Source organism: Stegodyphus dumicola, chromosome 4 (genome assembly GCF_044657685.1).
Source record: "Stegodyphus dumicola isolate Sdum_Otavi_A_Nest chromosome 4, ASM4465768v1".
Lineage (NCBI taxonomy): Eukaryota > Metazoa > Arthropoda > Arachnida > Araneae > Eresidae > Stegodyphus > Stegodyphus dumicola.
This window is the reverse complement of record NC_140771.1, coordinates 190,333,272-190,351,555: the sequence shown is the minus strand read 5'-3', so window position 1 is coordinate 190,351,555 and position 18,284 is coordinate 190,333,272. Positions and strand designations below refer to the sequence as shown.

Here is an 18,284-nt window from a genome sequence, read left to right as displayed (position 1 = left end):
GTTCTACTACATTGGCTTTTACTAACATTTAAAAAAAATAAATACAAAATAAAAAAGCCACCCACTCTTTACCCTGACTTTAGCTGTGAACTAAATTTTTACTGGTCAGAGATTAAATTACTCATATAACTTTTCCTTCTAGCATTGCTTTAGAAATACCTTTATATAAACGAAGACTTTTAACCCCTTTACTGTTTTTCTTACATACATTCATCTCGCCTTTACCCATTTCTGATTTCTCACCTAAAACAAAAATACTGTTACATTTTGAATATTTATTAATTATTAAATATACAAAAACTTATATACTCTGAACAAATTTATGCTTCTTGATTCTTACAAAATACTTAAAAATTATAATGTAAGAATATTACTGATTTTTTTTAGATCTCTACCCTGCTACAGTCTTTTTATTTGGCGGTATTTTAGGTACGCATGCGATAAGCAAGCGAATCCAATCCGATCAAAAATATTTCGTAAAACGCCGGTGTTGGCCATGAGCGCAGCAAAAGTAATCCAGTGGGAAAACGGCTTCTGTTCTTTCAAAAACTGAAGAACTCGCAATCATCAAAAGCTGTTAGAAAACATTGGCTTTGGGACTAGTAAGTGATTGGATAACATAACTATAGTATTTGACACTAAATAAACTCTTTTAATTTCTGATTATTGTTCGCAAACAATACAAAGTACAAAGTTACCTAACCAATTTTTCTAAGATATCTTTTGTTCCGAACTATGCTATGTCTACTAAAATGTAAAATTAATTTCATAGTAATTAAAAAAATAAAATAATTGCAATCCGAAAACTTCGAATTGCAGGACATTCGAAGAGTTTACTATTGCAGTTACAAAGAGTTAAAATATTTAATAATTAAAAATAGTAAAAATCATAAACTAAAAAAGAGACTGTTGTGTATTCATTTAAATTAATTTAATTAACTAAATAATATTCGAAATATCGGATATACACATCCAACAGTAACTGGGTATTTTAATTAGAGGATGTTATTTAGTTTTAAGAACTTATTTGCTTGGTATTTATTATAACTTCGGTTAATTCATTTGTTTCCTGAATTTAATCTTAGTCTCATTTATTTTGAAAAGTTAGACACTCGGCTTTTAGCTTAACTTCTAGAGTTTTCTTGGTTGAAACAGGCAGGCTTCTTTTTAAGTACTTTTTGTATACTACTTGAATGTAAAACGTAGTATAATTTATCAATTTCAAATTTATGCAGAATGTAAAAAAAAGTTTTGTCTTTCTGATCAACTTATATTTGTTAATCTAAGATAATTATTTGAGAAATTATTTGCAAATATGTTTTATTTTCTCATTAGAAATGGCGAAGATATGTCATGTTTGTTTGTTTGTAAAGAGCAGCACCGAGTATTTTTCATGTTTCGAAAATCAACTTTTAAGTCTGTTTAAAGCTTCGAAACTGGAGATTTCACAGGTGTTTTTGTGATTTCCCGCCTTCACTTCATGTTGAACACGGAGAGGATTTCTGGCTCGAAAAGAGTTACTTTTTTTGGCATGGTTGGCGTTAAAACGGAAAGAGTTGAAAAGATGAAAAGAAAAGTACAAATTTTAAAATTATTCTCTTCTTGGAGTGGCTGCTGAAATTTCTCACCTTTTAGGGCCTCGGTTTCAATGTAGCAGCCTCTACCCCTAAAAACCCGGATGTGGACTCGAGAAAGATTCTTGTTGTGCACTGCATTTAGTATCGCAGTTGTATATAGTTCATTTTTACTCCTGCAAAGACTGCGTTTATCGGACTCTGACCTGAACGAATTACTCAATAAACATTACCCGACCTATATTGGAGGAGATTTTTAACAAACTTGTGGAATGAGACTGTTATCGCACCAAAATTAACGGCCACGTTATTCACGATTACATTCTTAATCATCGAATCTATCTGCACGTTCCTGATACTAGCACCTACAAGCCGAATATGTCAAATGCAGACACGATATTCTGGACGTTGTTTGCCAGCAGTATCAATATCCCGATGTCACTCAACGTAATCGACGATCTTTCATTCAACAAGTGTCTGTGATTGCCCAATTAGGAGCCAACACTTCAATTTCATTTTTTTTGTGTGTATAAATGAAAAAAACGGCTCTTTGGGCATAATATAAAGTCTGAAACTTTTCTTACTTCTGGTGAAGATGGAACTGCGACTAACTATCCTTAAAATAGATAGGTATTCAAAATCTATAAACGGAGGTTTTTTTTTAATCTAACGTTTAATGGTTATACAAAAAATTGACAGCTACTCGCCAAACACTTGGCGACATATCTCTGTCATTTGTGACTTTTCTATTTTAGTGAATTTATCTCTTATTTGGCAATTTCACTTTAGTTTAAAAAACGTATTCTATAATAGTATTTTGAGAATATTAACCGAATTGTTGACCACGATAATCTAAGTATTAATACATAATTACATTTTCACATGTTTATTCTTTTTCCATAAAGTGCGATTTAATATTCAAAAATTGCAGTTTTTTTTTTTTTTTTTGACAGTGAATAATGAAAAAATAAACTTACTAAAGTCTTATGTGTTGCCCCACCTTCTGTGTGAGCTTCGGCGATTAAGACAACATTTTTACTGGAAGATTTGTTTGATTCTTCATACCACGGTGCTTTGTGAACTATAGTTGTTGGTGACAGGGGTATCCTTGTCAATTCATCTTGATAGTTGAGGTCAGCTAAAGACACTTCTATTTCCGACTTTTCCTGACATCTCTTCTATAGCACATAAAAAAAAAAACAGAGCTATAAAGTTTTCATACAGTTTTCCAGTTTATGAAGTACTGTATAGCTTAAGCACTGGGTAATTTTTAAAGAGAAGGCAACATTAATTGAAAGTAAAGTGCAGCATGAATTACAGTACCGTTTCGACCATAGGAACATGGACATTATCAGTTCTCGTGGCAGTCGAAAATGAATTATACTTTTTAAATACATTGGCTATTATTAGAACATCTTTTTCATATAGACTGAAATAAAATGTGCTGACTTCTATTTACATATATAACTGGTGTAAATATTTTTCTCATATGCATAGTTTTATGTAAAGATAGCATTTGGGCTTAGATGTGCATCACATATTTTCGTCTTATTTATGACTTATTAAGTAATATTTCGCATGAATATTTTTCCTGAGTATCCAACATGTGTTTGTATTTATTTCAAATTCTTTCAACCAGATAGTGAAATCTTCATAATTGCTTATATTTGATCTAACTTCGCAATGAAAATTTTCAGAAGAAGTAGACGATGTACAGAAATTTGTACAGAAAATTGCGTGGCAAAATATTTTTAACCATCTTGCTTAAATCTTAAAGAGTGCGAAAGGTCATGTGACATGACAGAAATATTTATGGATGCTCATTGGTCTATTCTAGAAGCCACCCTCTACAGATACACCACTACACCCTCACACAGATATGCACTTGTGAAATATCCTTTCCGAAGAATACATTAAGTTGCAATTCTCCAGCCATTTGAAACATCAGCACATAATTATGTGTTTGAAAAGTTTAGTTCATATGATCAGATAATGAAAATTATACGTAAAGTTTTTCTCATATCAGGAGAAAGATTTATTCTAAACATGACATTGTTACAGAGGACTTATTTGGCACAAAAGCATGTTTAGAATAAAGCATATTTTTATGGCTCCTTTCAAAAATATTTGAGCCTATCGAATTTTTTTTTTAAATTTTTAAATAACTGTCTGTAAAAAATAAAAATTTCGAGTTTTAAATATTATTACAATTATCAATATATATATTTGCCCCTCTATGAAATAATATTAATTTTAAAATCCATCATTAGCAGTTCATTAAAAGATAAAGCTTGATACTAAAAACTAAGCGTTGGTGAATTTTTTAACAGAGTGTTAAAATAAGTATTCCTTCACGTTAGACAGGAAAAATTCAAGGAGATTTTAGAAAAATAATATTAATCAGTTAATATTTGGAAATTATTAAAATGATACCATATTTATTGTATTTGATTGTTGTATCCTAAACCAATTTTTATTAGCAGTCTGAAGTTTTACTGTAAATAATAAAAAGGTAGCCATGAAAGAAAAAAAATCGTTTATATTATAAACAGGTACATTTTAAATTTTTATATTACTGAAAATTTGTTTTGCGTAATTATTTCTTTATCAAAAATAATATAAGTTTTCTGCTGTTAATAAATTTAAAAGTAATTGGAGTTTAATATTTTACAGCCAAATGAAATAGTATTTATAAGCACTCATTGATATATTTCATCCAGATTTGTTTCAGCACTCACCTTTAAACTCCAAGATCTTTTAAGAGCAACAACACAGTTACGATAGTTCTTGCTGCACTTCGCACTGTCAGGAGATTGCCCGTCTTTAATCATAGCACTATCCAGACTCTCACTGTCGCACACTGAAATAAAGCAGAGTTTATGAAAATCAAAAGGTATTAAAATAAAAAAAATTCTAAAAATTTAAAAGTAATGTGAGTTTAAAACTCCAATAGATAGATTTGCTTTCTTTCACGCAGGAATTTCTAAAAGACAAATGCTAATGCGAAATCTCCATGACCTTTTGATTTTTAAATTTTCGAGGCTATGCTGCTTTTAATTTATTTACTTTTCCCCGCAGATACAATATTTTAAAACTAAATGCAAGTCCGTAGGTAGAGACTTATATCTTAATTTAATTTAAGAAAGAGAATTGTCAAAACATCCACAATCTTTATTCACTGAAAATGATAAAAACTGTTTGTGATAAGAAGTGGATTCAAAGATCATATTTCCTGCGCAGTTTCTGGACCGGAAAACTTAAACTACCAAATGACAGGCGAAGGTATATTCCCCTGAGCTGTCTTTTATTTTAGAAAAACTACCTGCAATTGCATTATTTATAAACATTTTCGTAGATGAAATTCCAAATGAGCTTTCAAAAGGAGCCATTTAAAATGTGCTGCCATCTGTTGTTCAGACGCAGATATTTCAAACTCAATTAGACTGATGCATGCATTTCGTATCTACCTTTTAAACGCATTCCTGTGAAATTCTCTGAAGTTTCACCTATGGACTTCCGTGCCTCTGATTTCTTGCTTTTCTAAGCGCAGACCCACGACAAATGACGGACTCTGGGAACTAGTAGAAGAGGAATGGAAATATACGTGAAATCCTTTTATCACTGAAATCTCGAAGTAGACTGTACAGCAATAGACTGTACTTAATATTCTTTATATCATCTTAAAAAACATTCTTTACATTTTAAAAATTAATTTAACGGTCTGAAATTGTTCTAAAAATGTAGAACAATCTGCTAACCATCCTATTTTTAACACTTCTCAATCAATTTTTTTAGCATACGTTACTATCAGTATATTTATATTTTTAAAGTATAATTAATTAAAATTCCTTTGATTTTAAACGATATTAAGTAAATAAATTAGAAGAAAATTCGCATTAGAGTGGAAAATACAAAAGTAGAAGGATGGGCAATAAATTTCGTAAAGTGTCGGTCTTCGGAGGGTAAGCGTTAATTGATTGCCATGTAAACTTTAAGATCTTAAGGTATAATGTTGTAGTACATGAAGATAATTTGAATTCGATTTTTGGTCCTTTTTTGGGGAATCTAGAAGGACCACAAAAGGAGATTTCGACGACCAATTGTGATCTGCAGTCCACAGTTTATAAAGCAGTCATTACAAAACTAAGGTGAGTTTTCAGGATTTTTTCTAGGAAAACCCCATTTGCAGTTTTCTCGTTTTAAACGTTTTTTTGGAGTGGACGTATTTGACTTCCTTTAATATCTTTTAAGAGATCTTGTAAAAGGTGTCGTCGTTAAATAGCAATTCAGCTTGTTTATCTTATAATACAAGGTTTTCACGTTCTAATATCTCACCGTATACCACCCTTGATCTTTTGCATCCGTCTTTTCTTTCCTCTGCTCTACTATCCTTTGTTGAAGACATTGGATTCAAACTGTTTAGACGAAAATCCTTAGATCTCATTATAATTGTCGCATAAAATCCAATAGTCACAATTGTATTTGTTCTTCTCTCTTCCCCCCCCGTTTCCTTCATTTTACATTTGAAAAATCCCCAAAGCGAGAAATATAATTAATTCCTTATGTTGCTTATCTATAATTGAGAGAAATGTGCTCTGATATGATATGATAAAGAAGACCTAACCATGATGAACTTTAAATTTAATTTCAAATTCTAGCATGTACAGTCATTATCTTTGTCGAAGTAGGAAACATGGAAAAAGCTCTCGCCGGTTTTCGGAATGCGATAAAAAGGGGAATAATATCACATTCTCTCAACCACTGAAAGAGAGAATGGTAAGGCCAGGGCCCTGTTCCCAAATCCTGCTGATGACAAAATATTGTATCAACCACATTATAGTTTACACTCTAGAAATGCTTAAAAAATTTCAGAGCCCCAAACCGAAGAAATCTGCAGTGATCTCTCCGTGACTCGAGTTCCGGACCTTCCAGTGCAAGCTGGATGTACGCAGAAAAGAGAGAAAAAATACTTTACATTCTTTCCCACGTAAAGAGCAACTGGGATAGACGGGACACAATCGACAAATTCTGGGTATGATAAATCATCGTCCACCACATTTTTAGTTCGGGTGAGGATGTAGAGGACATTAGGCATTTTATTTTGGATCAGAAGATTTTGAAAATGTGTAATGGCCTGGCCGGGGTTCAAACTCTGAACCTTCTGTTTACTAAATGTAAGTGCTTTCCCGTTACATTACGAATTCAAGTGGTAAAGAAGGAGAAAATAAGTTACGAGCATTGAACGTGTTTGCACCATTTCTCAGACACCCTTCCAGAAAAAATGACAAAATTGTAACATTCTTCAAGTATAATAAGTATAATCTTAGGAAGTCTCTGCTTCATTCGATGTATTAATAATAAAACGGATTATTCGATCTTAGGTAAGAGAATGTTCACACTTGGAAATTTTCCGCATGCGCCCAACTGGCTAGGTTATGTTTATTTACACTAGATATACTGCAAAACAATTTTCTTTCACTTTGGTGGTTTCAGTGTATTGTTATACATTTTTCCCCACTAAAAAAGTGTAATTTGATTTCTCCCCCTCCGTCTGCGATTTCTTACGCCTTATGACAGAAAGAAGAGGAAATGTAGCGTATGCGAAACAGTCGTCAGAAATCACAGCGGTATTTGAACACATAACGTTAGAATCAATGTTTCTAAATGGAGAACAGTGTTGCCAGATCGTTAAATTTTTCGCAAATTTGCTAATTTTCATAAACTTGTGCTACTAAAAATTCCTTCCACGCGATTTTGCGCGCTACCCTGTCCTTGAGTTTCCTTTATTACATTTTCAGCTTATTTTCTTAAATATATCATAAAATTTATATCAGTTTATAATGTACTGCAAATACAGCGATAAGCTGTACCTCGAAAGAACGGTTTTCAGTAAAGGACGGTTTAAATATTTTTCTTTGAATTCTTAGGCCGCAGTCACTGATAAATAGGCCAACTCTAAAAAAGTAGTAGTAAGGGAAAGAGAAAAATATTATAAAAGTTTAAAACAATGTTACGCAAATCAATTCCTCCTTCCAAATGATAAAATGTATTTCTGCGGTCGATGTTAGTTGAAATAAATTAAATTTTGGTGGTGAGCAAAATGAAATTAATTTAAATTAAATTAATCAAATTAAATTAATTTAAATTGGTGAGCCAAATTTAAAATTCATTCTCCTAATTATAATAATGCGAAATGACTTAAAAATAAAAGCAGCACCAGAGTTCTAAATAAGGAACTCACAAAAATATTTAACAAATAAAGAAGGTATTTTTATATAGCAATCAGAATGTGACGGAGAGAAATTGCAAGATTCCTATCTTTCAGTTCCAGCTAAAGTTGAGCAGCCTTAAGAACTGGTAAGCGAATAATCGCTTTACTTCAGTAGACAGAGAACAGATACTCGAGAAGAGTTAAATACCCTTTATTATTCCAAGTAAAGTTCACAGAAGATCTCTTCTTGGATTTTACAATAAAGCCTAGACTTGGGCTTGAACTCAGGAAACTAAGGAATAAAGCTTAACTAAGCTAAAAAAATATAGCCGAAGCTATCAAAATTATAGCAGAGTTAGCCCCTTAACGCTAACTAATGACGAAACTATCAAGGGCCTAAAGTACGGCCGAGCGTAACAATAATTTGTGAGAGAGAGTAGCCTAAAAGGCGAACGCGCGCTGCTCAGAATATCTGGCTCTCTAACGAAGTTAGTAGAACATCACAGCTAAATACTTCTTCTCCTCATTTGCATTCAACCGTGATTCTGAAAATGCGTTCTGGCCGGAAGTAGGAAGCTGAAATTCAGATAGGACAGGAAAGTAACTTTTAACTGAAAATTAACTGTTAGATAAATTGAGATAAAGCTTACAAAATAATTTCAACAATCACAGCGGAATATCAACTGAAAATAATTAACAATTAAAGTAAAACCAGAAGCAATGATTAAAAAAATGAAATGCCAACTCAAATGAATTAGTTCAACATTGCTAACAAACCTAATGTGAGAAAGCAAATAATAACGGATATGAATAAAGAACCAAAGAATAACAACATAAACTGCATGATTATTTAAAGGAAAGTAATTTAATTTAAAGGATATTTATTTATTAATTAAAAGATATTTAAACAATGTAAAATAAACAATCTGGTTTTAAGATTTTCGTCAAAAATAATGTGCTTATTATAACAAAGAAAAATCGAATTACAATTTGCTATGTACGGAAACAATTTGCTATGTACGGATATATATATATACGGAGACTATGTGATGATACCACTACGAACTTGTGGCATCACAAAATCGCATGAATTCTGATGTTACATGCTTCTTTTTACGATCTTTTGATAGTTCTCTCGCTCCTTTGGCTCTAAAACTTCTGGCAGCACTGACGGAAAAGGGTACTTTATATAGAGTACCCCATATTGAAATATCATGAAAAATAATTCATAACTGACGTATTACGCAAATGCGGGTATGTTAAAAATACATGATTGCTAATAGTACTTTTTAAATCTTAATTAATTAACTTTACGCTCTCTAGCAGTTTATTTAGTCTTACTTCCTATTTTATAGCCCAGAAAGTTTTCTTATTTTAACTATACAACGCATTTTTGCAATAACTTCAATAGCAATAAATGAAATATTCTACATTTTTTAAAGTATTGCGCAAAATTTAATTTATTTCAACTAACATCGACCGCAGAAATACATTTTGTTTCTCTTAGTTCTGAAAGTTTTGTTATCGATTTATATCTAGAGATCTTCAGAGAGGATTTAGATGGGAAGTTATAATGCTGAAATCCTTTTTCCTAGATTCCATAAGAGGATTGCGGTAGAAACGAGTTTCTAAAGTAAAGTTCTTTCGATATTCCTCTGCGTCAGGAGTTCAACAATAACATTATTTCACAGCGTCTATTATAAACTACTTGCAATAACTGACGGCTGAAAACATTGAGAAATCCAGTAATAAAAATACTGAAATTTCTTCACTTTCTCTGGGAAAGAATAACAGAGAATCAGATGATGAAACAGTGAAAGACAGGACTAGTGAGGAAGAAACAATATAAGTGAAAAAGACAAAAAATTGAAATTGACGAAGCATTACTTTTAATAATAGTACTTTTTCCCATTATTCTGCTCTAATATGTGACACACTTAACAATTTTTAGGTGCAGATAGAGAAATACAGCTTAAATTTTTTAAGCATTTCAAAGTTGAGAAATTTAACTTAATTTCAAAATGTTAAAGTGTTTTGTAAAATTTATTTGAATTATACTAAACACATTTGCTCTCTTATATAATAATGAAATAGCTGCACAGTATGTCTTTGTTATCGATGTAAAATTTTAAAAGCTATTTAAGATAATCAAAATTAAGCAAAACAAAAACTAAATTTGGCTTGAATTTCGAATCGAAATCAATTTCTAGAGAGATCAGACATAGCTTTCTCTTTATCAGGAGCGGAAATATTTTTGTAAAAGCAAGAGTTGAGATAATAAATTTATGTAGAAACGACATTTTATTGAACTAATTGATCGAGCGTAATCCAAGCACATGAATCTGAAAACTTCTCTACGTATAAAACAGTATATAGCGATCTTCTTAATTTAGGGAATTCGTTTATTAACCCGGTTAATACTGGAGCCCGATTCTCTTATAAAACTTACATGGAAAACAGAAAACATGTACTGTCTTCAGTGGATAAATAGAGACTGATATCATAGTCAGTGTATTTTATGCAGTTACATAATTTTTAACATACATGTTTGCACTTGGCTTATCGAGTAACATAAATTTAAACATATATTTTAATACTACTAAACGTTTATTTCTTCTACCTAAATTCCCTTGAATTTGTTTTCGCATATAAATGCCTTCATCTATAAAGAGGATCATTTATAAACAATTTCTTACTGTTTTATTTAGTATGCTATCAACAAACAGTGATACAACACGCAAAATGTTTCCATGCGATGATCATTACAACTCTAATGAGAGATAATATAATAATGATGAAAACAAAAACTAAATAGAAAAACTCTGTAAAGCTATGAGGAGAAAAAAAAAAGGAGTATACACTGTTAAATGTCAGAGATGAACACAAATATTATTAATGCCATTAACATATAAATATTAAATATTTGTATTATACGCCTATATGTTATGAGTTCAGCAATAACTACAAATTATACTATGCGAAAAAAGGGCGGATATAATGATTAGATATTTTTTACGAGCTATGAGAAAGGTAATTTCTCACACCAAGCAGTTCATCATCAGCGCAACATTAATCGTAATCGCGAAACTGCACGTGTGGTATATAAACACCGATCAGACTGGTTTTCTCCCTCTTTCCTAACCTGCAGCGCTCCTAGAAGCACCAAAGTTCGATAGCCGGAACACAACCTGCAATTTCGCAGGTTAATCGCGGCAAATAAAGCAAGTTGGAGTTGGCTCAACCCTTATAGTCTTCTCCCTCTCTCTACGCCCTTGTCCTTCCTTCTCTCGCTTGGCTCTCATGGAAGTTGCACAATGTTGCGGGTTTGTGTTCCTGCATATCTCGCTGATGGAGTTTCGTCGTTCCTGCATACTCGCTGATGGAATGTCGTCGTTCTTTTGCATAAAAAGAAGCAGAGCTAAGATATTGCAATATTTAGATGAGAATGTTTAGTTTGAAAGTCAATATGTCTTACTGCCAGGATAGCGTTCTAAAACATCTCAAGCAGATTATAAATATGTGTTCTTCTCAAGAAAGTGCATTGTCAGCGATGTGTATCCACGTGACGATTTCCGTGTGCTAAAAGGAATGTGAAGTAGAAAAAAAGATCTTGAACCGTGTGTAAAAATGTTATGAGCACTGTACGTAATTAATATAAAACGAATTTGATTGCATATAAGAACGATGCGAGTAGATTGTGATTTGTTTTCTAATAGTAACTTTTTCGGCATCGGTCGACTGTTCTAGTTTTAGATTCTCACGTTTTGCGTTCTAAGGTATTGTTTCTGATATTATGTGCTATGTGATCAGTGTTATATATTTAATCCAGAGCATGTGTTTTTGATAAAATAAATGTGAGATTTAGAAGAAGAAATTTGTCTCCGCAAGTCTCATGCATGTGGGTTATTGGATAAGTGAATTGTTTGATTATTCTTGATACTAGAGTTTTATACGCAATGTACTAACTACTTAGAATTTAAGCCAGTAAATATTGGACACGTGTAAATTGATAAAGGACTTCTAGATATATATTTAGATAGATTTTTCACGTTACAACACCACCTAATGGTGTGCATCACTACACAAGCACAGATATTAGCCTTGATTTCAAGCAGTATTCCTGAATAAAGCTTCAAACCTAGCAATGTTAGAAGCCCTTAAAATGATGCAGTGCAGATTCAAATTTGAAAATGAAATATGATGTAAACATGTTACAAACTTGAGTTTGAAGTCTATAATGATATGCAAATTGAATATTATGGTAAAATGTGTAACAGATTTCAAGCAAAAACGCTTAGCCTAGTAGTTACTAGGCAAACGGAAAGATATAGCTATCTCCGTTGGTTTAAATTGAGCATTGCTTCCTGCGATAAATAGCGCATTTGTAAATAGTAAGAATACGCAATATCCTAAGTTTCTAATCTTTTTCTCACCATGTTAAAATGATTTAAATAAAAATAATATACTTAATATTCAACTTATTTTAGTATGCAAAAGCTAAATTTAGAAATTACATTGCACGTTTTATTTGTTAGTAAGCTCTGGCCAAATGGTGTGAGGGATTTTATAAGAATACGCAATAATGTTCAGACACTTCTCTCAACAACTAACTATACATGAATTGTGAAATAGTTTGTTAAAGACTAAAGGATGTTGGAAAGAAAAATCTTAGTTAAATTTCATGAGGAATTTAAAATTTGTAGACTTGTAAAAGTTGTTAGACTCAAGCAGTATAATTTAAATTTTAATAAAAATTATTTTGTAGATTTATTATCATTTTAAATCCATTATGTGATGATATATGATTTTTGTCATGATTCTTAATTTAGTAGTAACATTCGAAAAGAATTTCTATTTAATTTCTTAGATTTTTTAATTAATGGGGAAAAATGACCTTGCAACTAATATGACTACATTTATTTAAATTCTAATGAAAGAAAATAAATATAATCAGCTGGAAGTTGTTAAAACATTCAACAATAGTACAAAATCTTTGAGATGTTTTAATAAATTTTAGCGCGTGAAGGTATATTACGCTCAAGGTAGCAAAGGAAAATGTGAAAGGAAATTAAATTGACTTCAAAAATACAAAATATGCTTACAAGATAAAAATATGTTCACCAGACAGAAGCAAATTTAGCAGATTTATATAAATTAAAGGATATCTAGTGGTTTAGAATTATCAGCTAAGTTTTTAAGAACATAATTTAATAATTGAATAAAATCTTTCAGACTCAGTATAAAGCCAGAATTAAACGTCTTTGAGCAAAAGGTGAAATGTTAAAACTCAAGCCTAAGAACAGAGTACTAGAAAAGAATGACATAAGTAGATTTTACTATCTATTTTCAAGCAAATAATTATTATCCAATTTCGCTTCGTTATCTTTATTTTTAGTCTGATTTCCAAACTATATTTTTGATAAGAAGTTAATTTCCCAGGTAGACAAATCAAAGAAAAATGATTAAATATCTGTAGATATATTTGAATGATAATTCTATTCTTTCATTTTTTCAAAGCGCGGAACAATATATCCGTAGATGACAAGAAGATTCCTTAAAATAGAATGTATTCAATAAAAAGTAAACATTTAATAAAATCAGTATTCACTCGGAGTATTATAAACACTGAAGGCCTAGAAATATTGAAGAAGGAGTTATGAGGCAAGTACAATATAGCAACATTTTAAAAACACGACTTTAAAACGAAAATGGCATTCTGAAAAAAAAAAAAAGTCTTTTCACGCATGAAACAAGAAAAATATTTCAAAATTTTGAACTAAAATCAACGTAAAAATGTTGCTTTACGCAGGAAATAGTCTAGATAGAAATCTTAATCAATATCGTAATCCATCATAAAATGAACGTAACGCGAAAGAAAACAATAGCAGAATGAAACCATCAATTACTATTTTCAACTAAATAATTTTTTTAATATAACACTATGAGGTGAGTATTTAAAGATCCTGAGTGAAGTTTTAATACATTAAAACGCATGGGGAAACCGAACGTTTTCATACGAGTACTATTTGAAAAGCCTTAAAAATTTCAAAATTCATAGTTAAGACAATAATACATTAATTGTTTTTTGTTTCCTGATAATACAGTGAAGACAGTCCACTCCAGTGTTTGTTGGAAAGGAATTTTAAACTACCCTGTACATTCTTTAATTTATTTTAGAAGGAAATTTACACTCATAAATGTATGTCGTGATAAATTTTAGCAGGGAGTTCAAGATAAGTGATCATCTAGTTAAGGGATGAATAAAATTTATCTCAGGCGTATTATGATATGAGAACATATATTACTCTACAGAGAAAAATTATTTGTACACGTAAAATAATTTTCTTTTGTTATCATTGCACTTTAAAATAATTTTTGAAAATTTACATGATTAGGATTCATACAAATTATATTATATTAAATGATTAGGATTTATGATGGTTGGGGATTATGAATAAACTTGTGGACGAAATGATTTGTAAAGCTTATAAACAGTCATGTGGCCCAGGGACAAACTGGTTCATTTCACATTAATTCCTACGAGTAAAATGGTTTCAGCTGACGATTAGCTTTCAAGAACGAATTGAATTCGTGAATCAAGATTTCACTGTGATTTAAAGAAACACAAATCAGCTTTAGATGGAGATAGAAAATATTTTTCATTCAACTTTGCAGAATTGTCGAAATTTGATATTATTTTTGTTTTTGCATTACTATCTATTAACCAAAATCGCTATCCAAACACACATACAAATTGTATTTGTTCACAGAGGCTAGTACGAAAATATGGGAACATAGGTGGTGAAACAAACATATTTTTATTATCATGTGGACAAGTTAACATGATGCGGCTAAACAGCGATTTCAGAAAATTAAACTTTTGGTTCTGAGGTAATAACATAATTCTATGATATAAATATATTACTGTCTATAATACCCTTTTAGTTACCCTTTTAAAATTTATTCTAGTTTTCCATGTAAAGAATCAGTATGGCATTAAGCTATCACAAAGGTTTTAACATTAACCTTCACTGAATATTATTTCGACAGTTGAAAGTACGAGGTCAGCTGAAATCACTGAAATATATTCTACAGACGAAATCTTTATTTAGTAATAAGTTAGAATGGCAAAAATCAGTGGAAATTGGCCAGTTGTGATTCTTGTAAAAGACAACTCGTCGCCCACTGTAGCCAAGATCGATCTCAGATTAGCTAGATTGAATACTGAAATATGAAACAAATAGGGAGTTTATCATGGCATAAACTGATTCATACAACTCCGAATACTTCTATTAATAATGAAACTAATAGGTTATTATGTGAACTTCAGTCAATAATTCAGTTTTGAGCCGGAAATTTCATCAAATGAAACTTCCATCTAATGAAGGAGATCATATTTACTCCATACATGAAACGTATCTTCGATTATAAGACACTTTCGCGAATTTTCTTTCTTAACCATGTAGCATAATAAATGCATTTTATAATATGATATAAAAAATAAATAAAAAGTATATTTAAAACCATATTTTGTTTCACTGTAAAAACTACACTGAGTTTATCATACTTACTATTATTAGGAGGAACTACATCAGGACAAGCTATCGTATTTTCAACTAAATCTTCAAATGTCTTCTTCACATTTTTATTCATCCTGAAATTGAATATAACTATATATATATATATATATAAATTTATATAAAACAGCTACAAGTTTTCAAGAAAAATATTGCCAACAAGGCAACATTTGCTTTTATTCACGTTTCATTAGCTGTTGTTTACCTATGTACTATGCATAACATTATTTACTTGAATTGTTAAATATTTACTCAGTAAAACTCCAAGTCGACAATAGCAATTTTAGTGTCATATTAAAGGCCATATAAAGAAAGCCCTTGGAATATAATTCGGCTCTATAATAAAATTGCATATTGAAAGCTTCCACCTACATTATATTGTATCATGTAACATGCATTTCTCATTATTAGGTTGCTAATGTTTCATAGCAGGTTTATATATATATACCGGAAGAGAATTCATATGTGTTTATCGACAGAGATTCCGGGATTTCTCTGCAATAAAATACGTCATCATCTTTCCGAAGACTATAATTGTTTTCAAAATTAATTATCATAAAGCTTACTCCTTCAGCATTATACAGTCGTACACATGCTGCTGACACCCACACTTAAACAGAATACTTGCAATTGTACATGTTTACAAATGCATACTATTGGTGACAATTTCAAATGATGCCATGATGATACTGTGAACTAATCCCACGCCAAGTTCATCGGTTAAAGCTTTGAAAGATATAGACAAGCCCCCATGAACAAATGACGTTTGCATTGTTCTCACTGATGAAGCACACGATTTGTGTTACTTAATTGTTGTACAGAAATAACCGACATTTTAATTCACACACCATTTAACATTTATACCCAATCGTTCAAATTTTCTTTCCCAGTAAATGCATCACCGCTCTGTTACATTTATTAATGAATTCCATAAGCCTTCACAGTCAACAGTGACCGTTTACTTATGATAACTGATAATTGAGCCTGTATTTTGCAAAAACAAATAGAGTACCATAAGCGAACATCCCGCTGCGCTTCGATTATGAACAAAGTGCCAACTGTAGTGAAGAAAGGTTAAAAACGATTTTTTCAACAATCTAGTTCCGTTTTGTACGAGTGTGTATAACCAGTGTTGCCTATTATTGTGTCAAAAAATACCAAAAATATCTGTCATAAATTAAAACTGAAACTCCTGTGTACAATTTAAATTTAAGAGCAAACAATTGCAAAAATATAGCATTTTTTTTTTTCTGAAGAAGGGAGTCTTGTGATAAATTCTGTGGCCATTCACAGAGATTCAAAATCTATGGTCAACGATCGAGTTTTTTGTCTAATTTTACATTTGCTTCTACTTCTAGAAGCAATTAAGTAATTATGGTTTCATTAGTTCAAAGCCCAATTCGTCCTTTGTGTTCTGGCATATTTTAAAATTAGTTTTACTTAATTTGATTGTAATAAATGAATATTTTTTTACTTTAATATTATCTGATGCAATTCAATATTTCAGGATAAACGAACGGAATATTTGTTTTATAGACTGAAACATTAATTACTGAAGTTATTAATAAACTGTGATATCGATGGCGAAATACAAAATCAGTTATTGTTTATTATTCTGCTTATGACTTATTTTAATCAAATACTTAATTTTAGGATCGTATCTAATACGTAGAATTGCAGCTTTATGCTTTATTAGTAATTTAAATCTAGTTTAAGTTAAAATAAATGTATTTTGAATACTTTAATGAATAATAATACAAATAGTTATATTATTAGTAAAAATAAAAATAATGCAAGAAAAAAAACAGGGTGATTGCTCCTTTTCTAAAGCAAAATTGATGAAATTTTAATGTTATAATTATTTCCATACGAAATTACCTTTTAGTGCTACGGTAGCGAAAAATATAATTGAAAAATTTTATACATGCTTACGTAGAAAACTTACTTTATTTTATCCTCTTCTATTGGAGATAGCGCTGCAAATATTAAAAATTTAGGAATTAATGTTTTATAAAACATGCTCAAAAGAAGAAAAACGTAAATTACGAATGCCCAGAAAAGCATTACCTTAATATATAAATCACAAAATTTGCATATATATACTCAGAAATTTAATAACATCATTAAGTATTTTATTCATTTCAGATTTAAAATGACAAATTGTTACTTTTTTAATCATGTATTACAATGAAAATGTATGTGTTTTTGAAGCCGAAAGCAAATAATGATGTGGCAGTGAAGGCAAAATTTGGATATTCGGCCTGTGGTTTTTCAGCAATTTGCTACTTTTTATGTAAATGCATATATCATTTGCTGGATAGTTTTCCGCTGTATACAAAAGTCATAGTAATCTAAAACTTATTTGAAAGTATATTTGCTGAAAGTGATCCAAATAAAATGCTCCTTGCTGACGATGAAGCATAGCAGAGAGAGAGAGAGAAACGATACTGCAGAATTATTGCAGCCTTCCTCAGAAAGTTTATACCTGCATTTCATCACTGTTAGGTCATATGTTAACATTTTCGAAGGTATAAAGCGCGATTCTAAGGTGAGATTGTAAGATCAGATACAGAGAATAACACATGCATTAGTCCTGCATAATATGGTTATGTTGCATTTAGCATTTTAGCAATACCGTGACTATTACGCAGGTAGGATGTATTTAGATTTATTTTAAGCAATAATTTTTATCAGAATATTTTATTATCATTATCAAGATTGAAATTTTTTATCATATTTATGTTCAGAAAGTTATGCTTTGCTAAATGTTTAGATTTGTAGTTTATACCAAAGGGTGAATGAATTGTTGCTTAGTCAACATAACTATCGATGCGCATGTCACTGTCAAAGTTCTTTAACCAGCTTTAAGGTTCATAAAATCAAATTAGTTTTTAAGCAATTTTATGCCACAAAAAATTAATG

The 18,284-nt window shown here is 30.8% G+C and overlaps 1 protein-coding gene and 1 long non-coding RNA gene across 5 annotated transcripts in view; one reads left to right on the top strand and one right to left on the bottom strand.

Moving 5' to 3' along the window:
* LOC118194633 (neural cell adhesion molecule 2-like) overlaps positions 1–18,284 on the bottom strand; it is a 700,988-nt gene that overhangs the window by 21,766 nt on the left and 660,938 nt on the right. For 2 of the 3 annotated variants that reach the window (XM_085815883.1, XM_085815885.1), the window contains exons 11-14: positions 17,308–17,338; positions 15,357–15,439; positions 4,313–4,434; positions 2,552–2,752 (exon numbers count right to left, since the gene is read on the bottom strand). In XM_085815883.1, the coding sequence (XP_085672009.1) occupies positions 2,552–2,752; positions 4,313–4,434; positions 15,357–15,439; positions 17,308–17,338 (437 nt within the window). Of the gene's footprint in view, positions 1–159; positions 244–2,551; positions 2,753–4,312; positions 4,435–15,356; positions 15,440–17,307; positions 17,339–18,284 lie in introns of all 3 variants that reach the window. The other variant, XM_085815884.1, reaches the window with a different exon arrangement.
* LOC146997776 (uncharacterized) overlaps positions 1–18,284 on the top strand; it is a 620,175-nt gene that overhangs the window by 104,129 nt on the left and 497,762 nt on the right. The gene's annotated exons all lie outside the window — the stretch shown is intronic.